General features: G+C 48.2%; 3 protein-coding genes across 4 annotated transcripts; 1 reads left to right on the forward strand and 2 right to left on the reverse strand.

Annotated features, from left to right (window-relative positions):
- Positions 1–231: 231 nt before the first annotated feature.
- poln (polymerase (DNA directed) nu) lies at positions 232–13,201 on the reverse strand. Its single transcript, XM_068756086.1, has 24 exons — positions 13,077–13,201; positions 11,646–12,556; positions 9,837–9,970; positions 9,601–9,749; positions 9,380–9,492; positions 9,146–9,255; positions 8,928–9,041; positions 8,791–8,851; positions 8,582–8,646; positions 7,597–7,680; positions 7,349–7,444; positions 7,219–7,275; positions 7,032–7,088; positions 6,785–6,850; positions 5,233–5,290; positions 4,233–4,316; positions 3,776–3,887; positions 3,056–3,138; positions 2,195–2,326; positions 1,018–1,128; positions 793–871; positions 631–698; positions 478–539; positions 232–324 (listed from the first exon to the last, which is right to left on the reverse strand). The coding sequence occupies exons 1-24, from the start codon at positions 13,199–13,201 to the stop codon at positions 232–234; spliced, it is 3,024 nt and encodes a 1,007-aa protein (XP_068612187.1).
- Positions 13,202–13,435: 234 nt separating this feature from the next.
- haus3 (HAUS augmin-like complex, subunit 3) lies at positions 13,436–16,229 on the reverse strand. Its single transcript, XM_068755683.1, has 5 exons — positions 15,255–16,229; positions 14,903–15,112; positions 14,586–14,821; positions 14,180–14,465; positions 13,436–13,891 (listed from the first exon to the last, which is right to left on the reverse strand). Exons 1-5 carry the CDS (start codon positions 16,227–16,229, stop codon positions 13,652–13,654), a joined length of 1,947 nt encoding a protein of 648 aa, XP_068611784.1. The 3' UTR covers positions 13,436–13,651.
- Positions 16,230–17,225: 996 nt separating this feature from the next.
- Positions 17,226–20,720, forward strand: LOC137911393 (prostaglandin reductase 1-like). Of its 2 annotated transcripts, none has more exons than XM_068755758.1 (9): positions 17,226–17,319; positions 17,505–17,632; positions 17,797–17,842; positions 17,952–18,011; positions 18,285–18,452; positions 18,748–19,021; positions 19,125–19,230; positions 20,164–20,282; positions 20,414–20,720. In XM_068755758.1, exons 2-9 carry the CDS (start codon positions 17,527–17,529, stop codon positions 20,522–20,524), a joined length of 990 nt encoding a protein of 329 aa, XP_068611859.1. In that variant the 5' UTR covers positions 17,226–17,319; positions 17,505–17,526; the 3' UTR covers positions 20,525–20,720. The 2 variants fall into 2 exon arrangements, with proteins under 2 accessions (XP_068611859.1, XP_068611860.1); XM_068755759.1 differs by having other exon boundaries at positions 17,276–17,319; positions 17,508–17,632.
- The last annotated feature ends 481 nt before the right edge of the window (positions 20,721–21,201 follow it).

The raw sequence follows: 21,201 nt of genomic DNA on the forward strand, positions 1-21,201 counted from the left end.
AGGGGAAGTGGGAGCTGCAGCTGCCTGTTTCCATAGCAATTTGGATGCAGGACAAGTGAAGCAAGAGGGAGAGACAGACTGGGAGCCCATGAAAGGGAGACGGGGAACAAGAACCTCAGGAGGGACCGGGAGCGGAGAAAATGTCTGGAGCCGTGAAAGAAAAGCAGATTCAAGACGTGGCCAAAAAGGGGAGGGGGGGTGGGGAGGGCTAAAAAGGGAGGGAGGGATGACTCAGAGGGAAGGAGGGGGAGGCGATGGGGGGAGGTTAAGCTCACGCATGGATCCCCAAGACTTGCCAATGGAGACCGCCACCTTTAGGGGGACCTGGGGAACACACGCACGGTTAATAACATGGGCATTTTAAGATGCAGTTTGAGGATGTACAGATCAAATATCAATAATCAATAATACAAACAAGCATCGCCGCCACTCTTTTACTCCCGAGCGTTTTTTAAATTCCACGATCGATTCGCTCACATTCAGATGGACTCCGACCCCGTCTATGTGCTGAAGGGACTCCATGGTGTTCCTCACCAGAGCTGCACAACGAAAAAACAGGCGTAGACAGTTTAACAGGCGCGTTAGTGTCTTTAACTAAAGCGTGTTTTGTTTTTGTTTTTGTAAATTCACCTGCAAACTCTTCCACCTGAGCATCTTCCACGTCGTACAGGAGCTCGTCGTGGAGCTGCGCTATGAGCCTTCGATTACAAAAAGGCACAACAACGATCGGGATTAACGACGTCCCAACGCATTCGCCCCCGATCCCGACGTCGCTGTTGGCGTGGGCCGTACCTGGCAGACAGCGAGCCGGAGGAGCAGGCCAGGTGGAATATTTGGATCATGGCCATCTTGCAGAGATCAGCAGCAGAACCTATGAACAGAATCACACGCATGTTCGAACGCGGGCCTGGCGAAGGAGTTGTCAGGAGGAGCACTGAGCTAAGCTTAAACGTCTACCCCCCCCCCCCGAAGACAAACGCAAGCATCGCTGTCGCATCGAGACGTCCGTCGTCCCACCTTGGACCACAAAGTTGACGGCTTGTCGCTCGGCCTGCGTTCGGATGCGCCAATCGGGAGAGTTGATGTTTGGGAGGGTCCGGCGACGACCCATGATGGAGAGCACATAACCTACAAGAAAAAAAAAATAAAAACCTTGAAGATAATGCTTTACACAAAATCGAGATGAAGTTAAGAGCATCAGTGCAAGCGTGGATTAAAAAAAAAAAAAAAAAGAATTCCAGGGAAGGGAAGCGTTTCATGAAAAGTATACGTTATTACGGACGAGCAAAACACACTCGCATTCCTGGTACAGTCACGCAAGCACACGCTGGAAGACACAATTATGTATAGTTACAGGACAATCGTGCGCGCGCACACACACAAATCGAATGCAGGTATGCAACACACACACACACACACACACACATTCTCTTACAGCGAACCAGTAAATTCCACCAGCCGGACAATGGAGCGGGATTAACAGCTAAATCCTTCTGCTATCCCTTACTATGAAGAAAGACAACCAGGACAGGAAACCTGAATGACCTCAGTGCGTGCACGCACACGCACACACACACACTAGCATAAATGCATAAGAAATGAGACGGACGCTAACAAACACTGGATTACTGGGAATTGGCCCATGATGCGTGTGCGTGACCTTTTCACCAGGAATGCGTTGTGAGGCCCGATGACAGCGATGGACGGAACCACGGCGCCCTTAAAGCGGCCACGGATCAGTCAGCGCCGAGCGCAAAGAGGGTTCGAGTGCAGACTTCACACTGTTTTGTGTGAGCGCGTCGTCGCCCCGGGTGTGCCGTGTCTGCAGTTCAGTTTAAATCTAAACAGCGTCCCTCGCCCGCCCTCCCTCCATCCATCCATCCATCCACCTCCTCCTCCTCCTCCTCTTCTTCCTCTTCAAGTATTGACCCACAACCGTTTGTCTCATTCCTGCCAACTGCAGCAAATCATCAGGCACACACACACACACACACACACACACACACACTACAATCTATAAAGGACGTCTGCGTGAGCGCATGCATAAAATATATCTACAGTTCAGGCCTGTTCTCATATGTGTAAGGTCACTTCCTCCCATAGTTCAAATTAACAGCTCAGCCATAAATCAACCTTTTCTAACTGAATTCTGGGACGATTGGGATTAAGATTACAATCTGAATGCAGCGCAGACCCTGCTTGTGGCATCGCTGGATGGTCCTCTGGACGAAAGCCTGAACCTCTTTGTACGTCTGGAGGAAGCCGTCCTGGAACCGGCCGGCCTGCTCGGCGCTCACCCCGAGGATCCCCGACAGACGCTCACGGCCTGAACAGAACGAGACGACAAAGCATGCTGCTCCGCAAGCGTTTGAGGTATCTGCGGTATTAGGAAGCGACGGTGTTGACTTTACACGTGCACGCACTCGTGTACGTTTGGTGTGTCTGCGTGCAATGCACGGCGTGTCCACAGCGCCACTCCACCCCTCCTCCCTGGCCTGATTAGGGTGGTGCACAGAGCGTTTCCTTTTAGTATTTGGTACCCATGGCAACGCATCTTCCACGAAGAGCCGTTTGCCTGTGCTGATCAGGAGCCCCCCCCAGCCCCCCCATCCATCCCTACCTTCAGCCTACATTTCCTACCTCTCTCTCGCCGTTCCCAGGATCTTTAGATTTTGTTGCCCTCTAAAATGGTCTTCAGGCAGAGAAGCACATTTTGTCCCCACTTCTCTTTTTTACCATATAAAAACAATATGTCTGCACGATTGAATAATTTATGACCGACTTGCCTTTGATCGTTTGCTGTCTGAAGCTACTATAAGTTGTGAGGCTACATTTATGAAGAGCCAGCTCGGTGGTCGTATGCGAGTACGGGAAATGTTCGCACATTCAAACTACTTTTTATCTTCTCCTCTTCCTCATTTTCTGTGGAATCAAGTGCATGCACAATATCGAAGAAACAGAAACAGAAGCTAGAGCGGCTGGTCAATTCCGTCTAAAGAGCCTACATAGTAATCAGATCTGCCTACTCGTTGTGTCCGTGCGTGCGTTTGCTCACCTGCCCCGTACACAACAGAATAGACGATGCGTTTGGCGTGTTCCCGGTCCTCAGAGCTCACCTCGCTCTCAGCTATTCCTTTCCTGAATGACAAAGATGGACGCTTTGAGAAAAATGTCTATAATTAAGTATGATAAGGGCGAGTGCAATGAAAGTCTTGTTTAGATTTTTAATACACCTTCATCACGTTCAACTGGGAAGCAGAAGAGGTGGAGGCACGAGACGGAAAAGAGACACATGGAGGACGAGGGCGAGAAAGGACAAGACAGGAATGGCAGGGACAGGGATGACAGACACACACACACACACACACACACACACGCACGCACAGCCTCAGACTGGAAAGGAGCAAATGAACACACACACTCACAAAAATACTTCAAAAGAGTGATAACGTAATCACCAGCGCGATCAGATCAGGGGTGTCCTGCCCATGGAAAAGGGAGAACAAATGAAACACTTGGCACGGTAGCCATGGCAACAAGGATATTAGCATTTGAAGTGAAGGAGCTAACAGTGTGCGGAGGGTTGCTGTGGGTCGGGAAATCGAAAACCCCGTGGATCACCGGAAGAAAAATTCACCGTGACAAGGATACCGATGGTGAACCAGTGTGTGTGTGTGTGTGTGTGTGTGTGTGTGTGTGTGTGTGTCCCAGATTAAAATGAATTAGCAGTTACACATGAATGATGTAATGCGGCGCCATCACCGTGGAGACCCACCACCGAGAGGCCAACATGGTGAAGACATCCGCCTTGGGGTTTGTGAAGATGTGTAGCAGCTCCGGGTCAGAGGAGAGGTGAGCCAGCAGACGCAGCTCCACCTGACAGAAGTCTGAGACACACACACACACACACACGCACACACACATTCCTGATCATGCTGTCTGGTAACCAATGAACCTTCCTGTTTTCTATTTACCCGTATGGAAACAAACTAGGGTCAAAACCTGAGACTACAGATAATAAAACCTCTCAGTAAGGCGGCGTTAGCTCCTGCGGTGCCTCAGACATTACGCAAAGATGGCTTCATGCATTTTTAATGCCGCCGCCACACGCCGTCCTCCATAATGCTCGATTAATGCTGAGGCCGACGAATAAAAGTGTTATAGCTCAATCAATAACTGCACATTGAGGAAATGAAATGTCCCCCGTGTGCTGTGGTCGAGGATGCTCCTACCCGCTGCGAGGAAAGTCCGTCCCCCTGGAGGGACGAACATCGCTCGAGGATGAACGATCACCACCTCCTCCTCCTCCTCCTTCCCTGTGGGGACCAAACACAGACCCTTGAGGAACACCTCAGTACACTAAATGCATACTATGTAAAAACAGCATTTAATAATCTGTACGCAAGTATAGACACTCATCGACCAGACGCACGCCACAGCGCACATCCTGAATGTGTGTCGTTGCTTTCGAAGGCCGCACAGATACGCAAACGCAGACAGTGACCAGCTGGGAGCAATTTAACAGAGCAGCATCGACATCTGATTTAATGAGCAGTTAAGTTATGAAGCCGCAACGTTCTCCCGTTCAGAGGCAAATCAAAATCCAATCGGGCTGAAGTGCTGACCTCAGCGTGGGAGGAATGATGGGTAACGGTCGAGCTTCACACGTCAGCATAATAAAGATACCTCTATAGCCGCATGAGCCTCCGCACAAATGTGTGTGCTAACACACGCATCTATTGGATGCTAATCGCGGTGGTGATTTGAGGGAATAGAGGAAGATGATTGTAATCTCACGCCACAAAGAGAATGAAATGTAGAAACACGAAGAGAGTCGGAACAAACTTATTGATAATATATTATAAAGAGGAAACAGCTTGTAATAAATACAGCCTGCTTATCCCTGCCTCCTTTAATGCAGCTTTTCATTAATTTTTTTAATGTCTTTTCATTACGTCATTTAAAGATGCAACTTGTGCTGCATTTTTTTACGCAACCATGTCAGACCCAAAAAACAAAAATGGAGACACTTGAGATGCTTTTTAGTGACTATCCTGTTGAAAAACCTTCTGCAAGCGCTCTGGCTCATCGGCTTTTGCATTCCCTGAGAGATGATTTCCTAGGCAACACACACACCTTGACATTTATCACTGTCTCCTTCCCTAGAACATCTAGGCGGGGTGCTTCTCCCGCTCCCTGCGTGGGGTTGTGCATCCGTGCGTGTGTGTTCACCTTGGATGTGCTGCTTCCTGGTGATGGGAAGTGGCTGTCTCGGCAGAGCCTGGAAGTTCTGGATTGGGAGAACGTGCAGTGTTATAAACCACCTAGAGTTGTGCGACTGTTCTATACTGAAAGATGTAGAAGAAAACCTGTGAAGCATGTAGTAAACACAAAACTGTCCAAAGACAGTTTTCTAAAGATAGGATCAGCCTGAAGCTCGCCGGACTGCTCATCGATCCAGCGAGTAATCAAAGACGCTGCTGATAGATCCACACACACACTCGCGCTGGAGAAAGGAAATGAAGGTTGCGACTCAGCAAATTCCATTTTTAAGCCCTCTGTCTGATACTGCTTCTACATGCAAGAACACAAACGCCCACAAGTCCACACAACTAACAAAACAAACACACAAGCAGCCAAACGGCGCGTGCGGAATACTAAAATGCATGGGCATGAAAACACAAGTAGGTACACTTGAGCAGGATGGGCTCCATTAAATGGAGGCTGGCTGTTCCCTCTCTAGTTATAGTGGCAGGTGTGAAACTGACGCAAATACTTCTGTATTAGATGCATAAAACAAACAAAATATAATTATTCCAAGGCTTTCAGATATAAACTCTCCCAGACAGGCCGCTTTAAAAAAATGCATGAGCCGTTGACTGCTAAATATGCCAACATACACGCTTGTGTTTTCATCTCCGGGACTCGTTGGCTCTGAATGGGCCACTTAATTATGTTTTGTAGCATCTTTCTTTATTCTCCATAACAATCTGGGTTTGCATCTCCTCGTGGATGCAACTGAATAATGTGTGTGTGTGTGTGTGCGTGTGTGTTCAATACCACCAGTGAGTCAGCACTGAATTTGGCACAGAGAAGTGCTGAGATCAGCCTTGGGAATGTTCACTGTAAGTGCAAAGCATTTAATGGCCAAAGGCAGGGTCTTAAATGAACATTACACATTTTGACGAGCTCTGAGGGAACATTTCGCTGGCAGTTTCTAAACCGACAGAGCTGCACAATTATTAAACACAAGACACAGGATCGATACTGATCAGTTAATATATAAAGTCACATATGAAATGGGTCTCATGTTTCACTAACAGCTGTCCAATAGACATGTTCAGTTGTTAGATCCCCTGTCTATGAATTTGACTGTGGGGTCCCACAGGGCTCTATTGTAGAACATCTACTTTTATCAGTGCCATCTCTGCCGGCTCAACAGAACCGTGACATTTCCTGACAATAGAGGAGAGTCAAAAAAAGATAAAGATGAATTTACAGATGGCGAGGATGAGGTGGAGATCAAAATTAGACATGAAAAACAGAAATGTGAAAGTGGAGTAGAGAGAGGAGAGGAGTAGAGAGAAATATCTGAATAATAATGGTCTATTTTTTTTTTTTTACGTATACATATATACATTCCTCAGGAAGTTCTGTCTGATTTTCGTTGACTGCATTGAAAACGACACCATGGGCTGCTTCATTATGGCACAGCAGCCTCTTGACACCTACAAGAGATGATTACAGAAGTAAAAAGCATGGCTGGCAGGCCGGTCCGACTCACCGGGTGTTTGGATGAGATTCTCCCGGTCACCGCGCTCGTCTGGGACCATTTAGAGGAAACGTAATCCTGAAAAATACACAAATATGCAGTGGCAGACGTAATCTATTTTACCAATGACAAATCAAATCCATTTATGTCATGTATTGACTCAATAAAAAAACTGTCGCTCTGGGAGAAGAGGATGCACCAACATTTAAAAAGCCCGAATTCTTTTCTTTGATCACGTTTCTTTCATTCGTGTGCTCACCTTGCTCATCACGCACGAGAGGACGCCATCTACGAAAGTCGACTTGAATTTGTGAACCTAGAGGTTGAAATGCAGACAAGACAATTAGACCTCGATAAAAACAAAGCAAACCCCTTTTAGCGATGATGATGATGATGATGATGATGATGATTGCATCTGATTGAACACAGCGGAGGGCAAGACCGACCTGTCTGTACTCTAAGATAATCTTTGGCAGAGGATGAAGGTCCTGAAGCTGCAACAACTGCAAAAAAGATGAGAATTTCTCTGCAGAGTTCAGAGATATTTGTTGTTATGTGTGTGTTATTGTGTCGTACGGCCGCTTCTGATGTCGACTGCTGCCGTTTGTTGACGGTCTTGGGAAGTCTCTTGTTTTCACATTGCCTATGGAGGCACAGCTTCTCAAACAGAACCTTCAAAACATTGCAAATCCACAAAAGCCACGAATAGTAGACAAAAAAATAATAAAAAATCCGAGCAGCAGATCCATATTCCCAATAATGAGTCGTCCTACGCCATCGTACGAACACCGCAGTGTCAACGCTAACGCAGTTGTAACTGTCACCGATCTCAGCTGAACGTTGCTGGTGACCAGGAACTTTTCTCCAGCTGCTCGATGGGCCTCCCGCTCCAACTGCTTCATCTTAGTCTGAAAAACAGGGTGTGCTATAAATGTGTGCACAATTGCAAATAATCATTTACCCGACTCACCTATCAGAGGAATATATTTAATGTGTGTAAGACAGAAGTGGCCAAAGGCAAAGCTGTCTCTGATTAAGGAGTCCATCAGTCAGCACTTTAGGATGACACAGACGAACGAGCTACGAACGGATCCACCGCAGAAACACTCGTTCTCTCATGTCCTGAAGACATGGTTTAATAAACTGCTGCAGCGATTCCGACAAACGCGGGAGGAACTTGTACCTCAGGATGATCGACACAGGCCAGCAGGAAAGGGCATGCACGTTTTACACACACATGTTGCAAAGGTCTGCGAGTGTGCTCCTTCCTGCAGCACAACCCCGTCGTCGATCTATTTATAGCCACACGGCAGCATACCCAGAGACTCTGCAACACCCCTGCTGGCCCCCCCCACAAGACCTATAACAACGTGCGTGCGTCTCTGAAAAAATGACTCATAAACTTGTGTGTATTTGTTTGCCCGAGTGTGTATCTGTGATTGGTGAACTATCCGGGACTGGGTTTTTATCCGCATGTAAGGAGGACAGGTCCTCGGAGGATGTCCTCCCCTCCACACCGTCAACCCTACCAAGAGAATGAATTTCATTTCTCTCTCCGTACGTTTCCTCATCCTCCGGTTTCGCCCCCATTCGTATTCATACAGCAGCTGTCGAAGGTTCTGCAATTTAATCATCTGAGAGCGATGCGGTACAAACCGGGTCAACCAACCAAACATATCGACACGCAGAAAATGAAAAAGGAGCGGTGATAGCATCCGTCTGTCAAGAAGTAAGTCTGCCTGAAAAAAAAAAACATTCCTGTTCGGCCACATTTGTTGCTAATGCTAACGTGGAAATGTTCCGTCTTACCCCCAGAAGGTCTGAAGTTCTTTTCAGAGCATCTTTGTCCACATGGATGCGATGGCTCTCCATGACTAAAACAAGACAACTATTTAAAAACCAGAGAAACGCTCAGCTGAATATTCTGTCGTTTCAGTTTCACGCTTCTATCGGAGGCTTTCATTGTGGGGAAAAATTCCTCCATGCGCTGCATTGGAGTGAAAAGAACTCTTCCTCACCTGCCAGGACAGAGATCATGGCCAGCTCCATGTTCGAGTACAGCTCCCACAACCCCCGGCTCTACGCACAAGCAGCCGAGTCAGGCGGGGCGTTGCGTTCGCGTCATGCACACGTGTGCGTGTTCACGCAAGCTAACCTGCAGTTTAGAGCGAAGCTCCATATTGAGCCAGTAGAGCGAACAGAGACCCGAGATGACCTGAGACACCTGGGAGGAAGAGGTTACACGGCGTGAGAGGTAGGGAGAGCATTCCTCCACTTCCAGTCCGGATACCGGAGAGGTTCCTCAAATCCTCTCACGGATCCCTGAAGGCAGAGTCACAAATGTACCTTCTGGTTCCCGAGGGCAGGTGCCGCGTGAAACGTTTTGCGGTGTTTGAAGAGGAGGTCCCGGTAGCAAGAGCAGGGATTCGCGGGATCCAGCAGCCACCCCGACACCTGAGGATCCTCGATGCGGCAGCCGGCGACTGCAGAGAAAGATGCCGCCGTGACGATGCGTGTACTGAAGGCCGCTGGATGGACACAGCCGTTGCTGCTATGATACGCGGGACGTAACATTTATGTGGGTGTGTGTGTGTGTGTGTTCTCTGCCTTGTCTCCAGCTGAGGTCTCGGCTGTAAAACTGCAGAAACGCGCCGAGCAGATCTTTGGCTTTGTAGCAAACCACCAGTTGAGATCTTGACAGCAGTTGCAGCAGCATATCTCTAAGGGACGCCCCAAACACACACATAAAGAAACAAAAAAAACGAGCACACAGAAGCACATGACATAAGTGTAACATTCATATCCACACCCGCCTTACTATACCACACCTTGTAAAGAGCTCCTGGCGTTGGTGTGTGCGTTCCATCTTTAAGTAGATCAGACTGTCATTCGGCTGGAGGGAGGCCTCCGCGCCGCCGCCGGAGTCAAAGCTGCTCTTCATGAGCATGAGGAGGCCACATGCTGGCGGAGCGGGCTTCTGTGTCAAGGAGCAGAAACACGAGAATAAAACAGCAATCTTACAACAAAAGGGAGCCTGGATTTGTCCCCCCCCAGTTTTACTCACCTGCTCTGGGTCTAATTGAGTCGTTCCATCTTGGTGCACCAAGGTGACCACCAGGACCTTGGCCTTGCCAGCTTCCTCGAGAATTTCCTTCTTCTCCTCCGCGTCCAGCTTCCCACAATCCTTTACTCTGGGATCTGACGTCAGGGTTGCGGTCTTGGGTTCGCTAGCTTTAGCCCATTCATGGGAGATCTTTGGCCCGTTGGTTGCCAGATCAGGTCCACATTTGGCTCGCTTGTATTTGAGTGCTTTGCAGGTCTGATTGGCGCCATTTGTCTCCTTTCCCCACCAGATTTGTCGAGTTTTTTTCTTCCCGACATGCGAGACTTTATGTTTCTCTGTTTTACATGAAGGACTGGCTGGAGTTTGTGGCTCCCCGGGTGCAACAGAGAGTTCCGGCCTGGATCTGTTCAGATTGTCATCTGCTCCTTTCGATTTCTTTTTCTGAGGTGGCTCCCACTTTAGAGGTCTGCTTCGGTAGATTATAGACTTAGGATGAGCGCTTGGCGTTTCGTGCTTCCTCTTTAAGGAGAAAGAGGTGCTTGGACGAGTTAAAGAATTAGCCGGGTTTCCAGTTGCCAACGTTTCACGTGCATTTATAGTGGGTGAGGCTAAATCTTGCACCGAGGGGACGTTTCCTCCTGCAGCGAAAGCACTAGTTGGGGGCGATGGCGCCCTTGAGCTGCGCCCTGTGATACTTCCATGAATCTACAGAAACAGAAAAGGTGAACAGAGTGCCGAGAGGGACACAAATAATACGTTCAGAAGGATTCATTCAACATACATGCCTCGATTGATCGGTTTTTTAACACAGAGGGAAAACACATGCCTCATTAAAAACGCTCTCGCCCACACTCTGCGTCTAGTGATGGAAGATTTGCGACGGAGAGAACGAAAGCTGAGAAAGTAAACAGTTGAGCAGATGGGCATGCCCGACGTGAAGAGAAGCGAGGACCAAAAAATAGAAAGAGAGAAAGAAAATGGAGGATATGTAAAAATAGAAAAACTAGTAGAGGACGGATGTCATGTAATGCAGCGTCATCTTTAAGGCCTGTTCCATACTGACTCACTTGGAAGACATCGGGATGCTGGAGACAAGGAGCGCTGACCTCTGAACTTTTGGTCTTGCATTCCTGGGAGGCGTCTAGTGGGGAGGAGGCAACAGCGTGATCTGCGACATCATCACGTTTTCTGACATATCAAATACAATATTTACATTTAAGCATGCATGAGAACAGCCAGCGCTAGAAACCCTTGCTGGGATCAGACTGACATTTTTTGTTAGGACACAACTTTGCGGCTTTGTTTGCCGTGCGTTTTTCTAGATGTGTATTCGGGGCGAGCCGACTCGGCGCTGTCGCGGCGGATGAGACTCAAGCGTCCGGGCTTTGACTGTAATGTGAGCCGGCACGCGGTGGGTCCACTCAGCACTGCTGTGTCATCTCTGCCACGCCGGTGAAAGAAAAGTGGCTGAAAAGCACCACCGAAATCTATTTCTGATATAATTCCACATACATTCATTTTCTTTTTTACCCATTTAGAATCTGAAATGTCTCAGTTTTCTTTTCTTTAAATAGAAGCTTAACATCGCTTGAATTTTAAGACCCCTATTTAATTTCATTTAATAATAATTCCTCATATGGCGGTTAGCCTCCTTCGGTGGTTAAAAGGGATCTAGCGCCCTCTAGTGGCAACACTGTATATGTTCAGAATACACTATTGACTGTTCTTTCAGGGTGGAATCAGATACTAAAATTATACAACAATTATAAACAGTATATTCTGGAAGCTTACAGTGAATCGTGTCTTTACCTGCAGCTGCCCGGTCATCTCCGTCTTTCCCACCCTGCCCCGACTCTTCCGTTTGTGTGTCCGTTCTCTCCGGGTTCTGAACCGTGTTGGCACCCAGCACTATTTGTGGTGTTTCCCTGCTGCGCTTTGTGTCGCCGTTTTCAACCTCGTTGTCTTCCCCGTCCAAAGACATTGAGATCGCTGAAGGACGGTCCCCAGGGTGTCCCGGTGATGTGGTTTCCTTCTCAGGATCAGGTAGACGCCGGACTTCTCTGATGACGGATACATCAACTGTACGCTCAAAGTCGTTTCCATCTATTCTGCAAAAGGTTTCTCCTTCAGCATCAAAGAGTTTCTCCACAATACTTTGAGGAGAGAAGTTCAAAGTCCCCGTCTTATTGGCTCCCAGGAGGCCCGTTCCTGCCATTTCATTGGCTGCACCGATTGGCAGCGCTTCATCTGCATGGCCTCCCTCTTTCGTTCCATCCTCGGCGGATGCCCCCGTCATACGTTCAGATTCGACCAGCAGCTCCATCTCTTCCTCCCCCAGGAGGTGTCCCATGTCCCTCGTTGATTCGGCGTCGCAGCAGGTCTCCTGCGTGGACAGAGGGACACTTACAGGAACGTCCATCCCAGTGGATCTGATTGATCCATCTTCTCGTCCGGCAGACGCTGCCGTCTCAGTCGCCTCCTGCTGCGGGAGAGGCAGAGACCGGCTGGGCTGGGAAAAGACCGGCGCCGGGTCATTCCCGCGGGGACCAGTCTGCGGGATCTGAAAATAGGCGTCGGTCTGAGATGCCGGGTCTCGGAGGGAGGAATCCCAGCAGGAGGCCTGGGATGAGAGGGAGCCGGTCGGTGCCTCCGGAGACTGATAACAGGCTTGGGAGGTTTGGGAGCACTGCCATCGGCTGGAGGGGGAGGACACCTGGGACCTGGACCACGGTCTTAACCAGAAAAGGAGTTCCTTGATTTTTGTTTTCCACTTTCAACAGTAAAATATGAATTAAAAAGGAGGTCGTAAATGGACTTGAGAGACCATTTCCTCATCAGTGCGGAGCTTTAGCGTATCTTACCGGTTCCGCTGCCTGCTCCCCTCCTGACTCCAGCTGATAGGAGGTAAAAGCTCCCTCTGGTAGCCATTACATCCCTGCACCGCTACAGTACATAATACACAACCAGAAGACACCCATTAGCCCAGAACTACCGCTCATATAAAGCATAACACAAATTATATGTACTGCATCTAATTGTTTTTGTCCTTTTACGCTTTAAACAAACAGTATGTCGCTACAAAAACAGGATTCATCCTCCAGGAAACGGCTTCACAATTACAGAACATGCAGGGTACGGTAATGTTTTGTGTAATCACGCAGTGGAACGTCTAACCCTAAACAGGAAGTCCAGCTGCTTCAGGTCTGATATTTCCCGTGCTTTTGCCCTGACTGACTTTGCCTGCGATCGGTGTCGCCGTGGTCACGCCTTCCCGCACGCGCAGCCTGGGCCCGCAGAACAGCCAGGATCCTCTGGGCCGCCGGGGACAACGGCCCCGAGGACAACGCGCCGCGAGGCCGCTCCATCTCCTCCTCCCTTCCCTGTCAGAAAGCCTACTGCCCTTTCGCTCAGCCTGACTCCTCCGCTGCCTAAACAAAGACAAATGAGACAGTCAAAGTCACTTTCAAAAGACAGATCTGGTTCAGTCCGGCATTTCGGAGACGGACCCGGCAACGTGCGGAAACCTGCTCACCGAGGACGTTCCGTTCGCCGTTCGAGAAATAATTCACAAAAGTTAATCGCTACTGCTTTACGAACATTTTATTTCATTTCTCAGAAGCATTCCAGAACATGCGGTACAAGAAGACGCTGAACTGAAACATCCGCTTGATCAGTTTATGTGAGCCTTTTTATTTTAATAACAGCCTCAAACATAACAAACAGCAAAGCTTTTAAACGATCTAATGTGAAAGTTAAAGCGCAGTCCCAAAGAGGAGTCGGGTCTTCGGATTAGACGGGATGTCTCTCCTCGTCGTTCACGGCAGGTCGTAGAGCTGCCCTCTCTTTGCAGCCATTTTACTCTCCAGATCTTCGACCACCTTCTGCAACAACCGTGCGTCCAAGTGGAAGTAGATGTACAATTCCCTCTCCCGCCGGAGGAGGGCGCCGCGCTCCAGCTGAGAACGCTTGGCTTTAACATCCCCCATTATTTCTTGCATGACCTGCTGCAAACTCTGCAGCTGACCTTCGGCCGCCTTCAACTTTGACGTCAACTCCTGCAGGGACACAGGGAGGGGGACGATGACGCGGCGAGTATCCGGCGGGGCAGAAGACAAACGCACAACTCTCTGAATCACGATGCCAACACTTGCGTTGTCTTAAGCTCGATTCATTTTCTGCGCCTCTAAACCCCAACATGTGACACACGACATTGTGATTTATGTTGGAAAACGTGCGGCCATCTTCCCTCACCACTTGTGAAAAGTAATTTAAAAATCAATCGACTTACATCATGGATTGCTTAAAAATGGATTCTGTGGTTTAAATAAGAGGATCAAACCCACCTGTGCATTGGGACAGAGCAGCTCCTGGTCAGTGATGGCCATTGGACATACCTGCGGCCCTAAGACCAGCTGCTGGAACTCTGTGTGCATCGCCCTGTGGAGCGCCTCGCAGTCCCCAGAGAGGCGCCTGGCTGTGCGGCACTGCTCAAGGGCAGCGGCGGCTACAGCGTCTCGGGCCGCCTTGAGGTTTCCTGCGAGATTGCGAGCAGCCCGGTCCAGCGCTTCATACGTCCGGAAAGGTTCCGATCGGCCGCGGTCTAAATCGTGGTCGAGGATCTGAAGCAGTCTGAGGGAAGAGTCGCATAAAACGGGGAAGATTTGACGCCGACAAGGAGACGGCATGAATTCAATAAATGAACCGCTGGAACGGAGGATAAAAGATAAAACCAGTTCACGGTCTCCCGACCTGCTGAAGGCTGCGTCTCTGCTGCCGATGATGCTGCTGTTGGTTCTGGGAGTGACGGCCAGCTCAGGATGCGCCAAAGCCTCAACTCTGAGGGTCGCCGCCTCGCCTTCCTCAACGAGTCGGCCGTTTACTTCCTCCAGCTGTTTGCGGCACGTCTTCCACCGCCTCATCTCCGTTTCCAGAACTAAGCGCAGCAGGTCAAAGGAAGCCTTCTGGCGGAGCAGGTAATCTCGCACCTTGGACCGACAATACAAATGAAATTATTTATCAGCTGTCTTGGTGGCTCCCCGTCTAAAGGAAGACGTCTGAGAACGAACCTGATTCTGCCTGGAGGTGTAGTAGTCCTGTCTGGCCAGTTGGAGAGCCAGGTCTCCCTTCACGACGGGGACATTTAGCAACATGGCCGACTCCCGTAAAGCAGCAGGCACCGGTCCGCGGCGCAGAGCCTCCAGCTCAGCTTCAACGACCTTTGACTCGTTCCTCGACACGACCTCACGGACACGCAGCGAGGAGGATGTGGAAATGCTCTGGCAGAGTGGAGAAATGGTTATGAAGGAGCGCTAAAGGAGGGGGGGGGGGGGGGCAGAGGATGTATAACGCAACACGCGAGGTGGTGACGCCGTTTGAGAAAGAGGCAACGAGACATCGTTTCGTTCATTCCTGCTTTACCTTGGTATGAGCGGCCTTCTCCGACAGCCACTCGAGTCCAGCCTTGACGCCCTCCTCCTCGGCTTCGGCCTCCGTCAGTTGGTGCCGGGCCACAATATGAGCCCACTGAAGTCTGGCCATCTCCGTTCTCCTGCAGTCCACCGCCCGCTCCTCCCCGCCTCCGACTCCGCGTTCATCCGCTTCCTGTTCGTCGTCTTCACACGAACCGAGGTCGAGGACCCGGACGCGCCCGGAGCGAGAACTCTCAACGATATCGGCGATGCCCTGGAAAAAATGCTTTCGGGTGAAGGCGGCTAATGTTTTAGCGTTAGCCGCCTCCTGGTGAAGGTAGGGACCCAAAGGCGACTGAGACACGAGGAAGGTTGGAGATTCGGGGGGCCCTTTTCCTTTCTGCGTGGCTCCTGGCTGAACTTGGAGACGTGAGGCTAGCTTGCTCACCGTATCCGTTAGGTTTTGTAACAGACCGTTGGTGTTAGCATTCTCAGCTACGATGACAGCAGTGGTTTCCTTTAGCTCACACGCAGCGCTCTCCCGCACCGCAGAAAGTTTTAGGTCAACATCCGCACGGGAGTTGGCCGCAGCCTGCAACCTGTCAAATCTTCGTTGTTTCAGCTCTTTTTCCTTACGGAGAGCCTCGAACTCCGCCTCCAAGTCCTCTGTGGTTGCGTCGCCCTCCGCTGCAAACGCAGAGGACGAAGAAGGGGGCCCTTCTGAAGATCCGATGGTTTTCAGAACCTCCGCCAAGGCGGCTTCGTCCAGAAGCGGCTTTCCAGATTTCCGGAGCTCCTGAAAAGCGCGCGCCTCCTCCGTGGCGAGCACGTTGCTCTGGTTGAGGGTCCGACAGACGAAGCGCAGGAAGTGAAGGTTCTCCGGGGCGCAGTCGAACAGCCAGTCGAACTCGGAGGCTTTCAACGACGGCGCGCCGGGATAACCGAGACGGCCCAAGGCCTCCACAAATTGGCCGCCATCTAACATGGTGGTCGAGCGTTCAGTGGCCGTCGTCACGCTAGTCAAGTCAGACAAGCGCACAATGTAGATTATGGTGGGGAAAATAAAAAGCACAACAAACAATGAATGATTGTGTGTGTGTGCGTATATATATATATATAGACACACACACATCTATGATTTGTACACTCCAACCAACCCAATATGTATTGTGCATTCCGAATCATTTTGCACCGTTTCCTCATTCGGTTTCTCTGCTGGCCTCAGAAATAAAGTTGAGTTTCACCAAGGTAACGATGGAACGAGCCACAATGTTTATATCGAGCATAATCCATTCAGCAGTTAGAGCCTATCCCAGAAATGATCTTTCTCCATGGGTACACAACGAAACAAAGCAAGTGTGCAACTTTATTGGCTGCTTTACACAAAATATGCGATGCAGGCTATAATTTGAGGCAACGGATGCTGCGTCAGGATTTTGCGACAAGTTTAGACAGGTTTGCTGCTCATTGTAACGAAAGGAGAGCTTTAATTTGGACGAGCACGCCTTTAGCTCTCCGTAGGCTAACCCTTGACCCCTTCAGACGTCACGCTTCAGTTTGTGTTAAGTAAAAGTCTTATGGACACTGCGAACATAATTAAACTACATATATATAAAAAAAAACACTTTCTAAATGAATGCTGACGGCTTGATTAGAGCGGCCGGACAGGGTATCGTGATGTCACCCCCTCTTGTGTTGTGCTAGCATGCTAACAGTTCAGTCAGCTAAATTAAAGAATAAATTATAGAAATACTACCGCTAAAGGCGAGCACTTTAGCTACACGGGTTGTTTTCGTATGTTTTTCTTACCGAAAAATGTCAATTTATTTCTTTAAGCAAACGGTAATTATACTACTTACAATTTTAGCTCTCTTTAGCATCCCGCAGTAGCAACCGGCCCGCGCTGAAATCCAAACCAGCTTACGTCATCACGCAAGACCAACGTCACGTCTGTCGTCATACATTCCGGGCCGCTTCTGACTTGTAACCAATCACGTTCATCCTCCTCTCCCTCCCCTTCTTTCACGAAATCTTCGCCGCCTGCTTCTTCAGCCATTTCTTAGCAATAACAAGCGGTAAGTTACGCACGACTCGCGTTAACTGGACTTTTACGATTGAGAAAGAGACGCTGGCGATCCACAGAAAAAGTAACAGATAATGGGTTTTGTGTTTTTGCGCTGTCGAACCAACATTGCGTAACTGTACTTTTTTTAAATATTCGTAAAATCGCCTATTTTAATTACTGCTTAATCTCTCACAGCAGCTGCGCCAGACAAAGAACCATGGTCAAATCAAAGACATGGATCCTGATCAAACACTTTGACGGGTTACCGAAGGACAGCGACTTCAAACTCAAGGTGGAGGAGCTCCCTGAACCCAAAGATGGAGGTAACGATATATCCCGTAATTCTTTCATTATTTGTCAACCTTTCTTCTCAAGCATTAAACACCAACAACTTTAAATTACTTAGTATCTGCTTGCCGAGAGGCACAGACCAAATTATTATTTTTTTATGTATAGATTGGTGTTTTGTCTTTTATTTTATTTTTAGAGGTACTTTTGGAAGCTGCGTTTCTCAGTGTCGACCCATACATGAGGTAAGTAAATGCATCTGACAATTTTTTTTTTAATGTCCTCACCAATGCTACAAAATCACATTTAAATGTAAAAAAACAATAAAAAATAAATCCATGCTTGTCTCCCCAGGCCGTTCAGCAGGGTTCGCATGAATGAAGGTGATGTGATGATTGGAACCCAGGTCGCTAAGTAAGAAAAAACACACACGTTTTATCTGTCCTGATGTGCTCTTTGAGATGGGATCAATCCTGCGTCTGCATCTAATTAATAAATCCTTGGCGTGTGAATCCTTCTTGGCTTGGTGTTCAAACGTGCATCCGATTTCATGCTGTAAAACACGCAGAATAAATGACCCAGTGGATAAAACTGTCCAAATGATCTGTTTCAACCCCACATGTTTTGTATTTTTCTTTATTTCATTGTTGGACAAAATGCTTTTTTGTTTGTTTGTTTTTGCTGCAGAGTGATCCAAAGCAAAAACCCGGCTTTTCCTGTGGGAAGCCACGTAGTTGCTCGTTGCGGCTGGAGAACCCACTCAGTCAGTGATGGGACGGATCTCACTCTGGTAATGAGTGACTGGCCGCAAGATGTCTCTTTGTCGCTGGCTCTGGGGGCCGTTGGCATGCCAGGGTAGGCCAAATCAATCAAACATAGATCAAATAAGCATGGTATAAGCTTTTAAAAATAAAGAAATCAGAGAAATCAGAAGGGTAGAAGTTGTTGAGCTTAGAAGAACAGCTACATTTTTCTGGGAGGAAAAATAATCCAGATGTTCTGTCCTACCAATGAGTCATGAGCTATGGAAGCAATTACAGAGAGTTTACACTGGGAAAGATCAAAGAGTCTCTGCAGCAGGTGGGGGGGGGGGGGGGCTACCTTATTTTCTCTGAATTTCATTGTCGAATTTTATTCTCGTCCTCTCCAGCATGACCGCTTTGTACGGAATAGAAGAAGTCTTGGGGCTGCAGAAGGGCGAGACCCTGCTGGTGAACGCTGCCGCGGGGGCGGTGGGCTCCGTGGTGGGCCAGATCGCAAAGATCAAGGGATGCAAGGTGGTGGGTTCAGCGGGGTCTGATGCCAAAGTGGCTTTCCTCAAAGAACTGGGCTTCGATGAAACCTTCAACTACAAAACGATCGGCTCCCTCGACGAGGCGCTGAAGCAGGCCTCTCCAGATGGATATGACTGCTTCTTTGACAATGTAAGAACCAGTGTAGCATTTTTTTTTTTTTTACAGAGGGGATTGACCAAGGGGTTGAATTGCCGTATTCTTTTCACTGGTATAGCTCTCACTTCTCCTGTAGGTGGGAGGCCATTTTTCAGCTACGGCTTTGCAACACATGAAAACCTTTGGAAGAATAGCCATATGTGGAGGCATTTCCTTGTACAATGACACCACTCCTCAAATGGGTGCGTATCTACAGTGGTACTTCTACTTACGAATGTCCCTACATCCGAAATTTTCAGGTTACGAAGTTTCTGAATGGGAAAATATTGCCTCTCGTTACGGAGGCGTTTCAGGCTACGAAGTCAAAAATAGCTGCTCGTAGCTGCTCTGCCATTGGCTATCGCCTAAAATCTGCCTGGCAACCCGTTGCGTATGCGTGTATCCCAGCACGCTATTCGTGTCCCCCTCGTGTCACCCGGAAAAAGTGTTGACAAGTCGGGCTATTGCTCATTATGATGACGTCTGCCTCGCACATTTCCGACGGATTGTCAAAAGCCGGCAAAAGCAGACGTCATCGGATCAGTTTTTCAAGAAACGCGAGGCAGAAAACACCGCAAAGGACCAGTAAACAAAGAGGACAAAAAGTAACAGCTAACAGGTAGATTAATATTTTAAAAAAATATCATAATGTAGCGTCCGTCGGACGCTGGAATAAGCACACGACGGGTAACTCTCTGTGTGTGTGGGTGCCGCGAGGAGGAGGAGGAGAACGGGAGAGCTGCGGGAGCTACGCAGCTCTCCCGTTCTCCTCCTCCTCCTCGCGGCACCCACACACACACACCGCCCCTCCTCCCTGGATGCCTTTGCGGACTCTCTGCAGCGTAGGAATAATGAACACTCCTAAAACATGAACCGTTACAATACTTTTGCGGGGCTTGGAACGGATTAGTGCATTTACATTCAAAATGCGTCTCTACTTACGAAGTTTTCACGTTACGAAGCTAGTCCCGGAACGGATTAAATTCGTAAGCTGAGGTACCACTGTACCTTCGTTTCCTCGTTCAGAGGACTTGCTTGCCTCTACCGCTAGAGGGCGACATTGTGTTGCTGGAATGTGAAATGCATGGAACACACCTTTTAATCTTGCAGAATGTCTTTTCTTCCACCCTTTCCAGGCCCATACCCACAAATTCCCATGATCTTCAAGCAACTGAAGATGGAGGGTTTCATCCAGAGCAGGTGGGAGCACAAGCACCCCGAGTCCTCCAAGAGGCTGATGGGGTGGCTGAAAGAGGTCAGTGACTATAAATAAAAACCAACAACTTTTGTTTTGCCTGAATTCAATAAGGTTTCGGTCGAGGATATATGCCCTTGCAATATTTTACTGTTCAGGTTAATAGTGATTTATTTATGTCTCTATTGCAGGGCAAACTGATGAGTCGGGAGCACTTGACGAAAGGTTTTGAAAACATGCCGGCTGCCTTTATAGGGATTCTGCAGGGAGAAAACATTGGCAAGGCTATTGTCATGGTCTAAAAAAAAGAAAAAAAGCTTTAACTGACCATTACAAAACTCGCACATGAAGTATTTAGCACTTAGAACTAGCCAACTATTTTCATACTTGCATGATGTCCTTATAGCTCAGTGGAGTTTATTATCACAATAATGGCATATTATGACTGAGTTTCGTCATGTATTAAAATGTACATTATTTCAATAAATGTATTCTTTCTGCTAGGTCTGATGCATTTTCATTCATGTCAAGATTATATATTTAAAGCATTTTTAAAAGATACATCAAATGGAATATTGCATGAATACAGTGAGCTAGTGTTTGTCAAAAAAAAAAGGTGTGCTGTGTGCGAGATCATAGCTAGTATTCTCATTACCAACTTATTCAACTTTTTTTTTTCGAGACAGGAACAGTATACTACTGGTTGATGGATTCCATTTCAGACAAGCACAAAATATTGAACAATTTATTGGATTCTCAAAGTTCAAAAATAAGAACCAATACAAAATAGTCACGTAGCAGTAATACAAGATGGTGCGGCTGTTATTAAAATGCATACGAGTTATCCCGTATGATAAATGTCAAAGATCTATTAGGCAATTCTTAATCTCTCTCTTTGTCAATATTTCTTACAAACGATTTTTATAAATACACAAGCATGAAAATAAGGCAGGAAACTTAACATTTTCTTTACGGAATT

The sequence above is a fragment of the Brachionichthys hirsutus genome, chromosome 23, assembly GCF_040956055.1.
Source record: "Brachionichthys hirsutus isolate HB-005 chromosome 23, CSIRO-AGI_Bhir_v1, whole genome shotgun sequence".
Taxonomy (NCBI): Eukaryota; Metazoa; Chordata; class Actinopteri; order Lophiiformes; family Brachionichthyidae; genus Brachionichthys; species Brachionichthys hirsutus.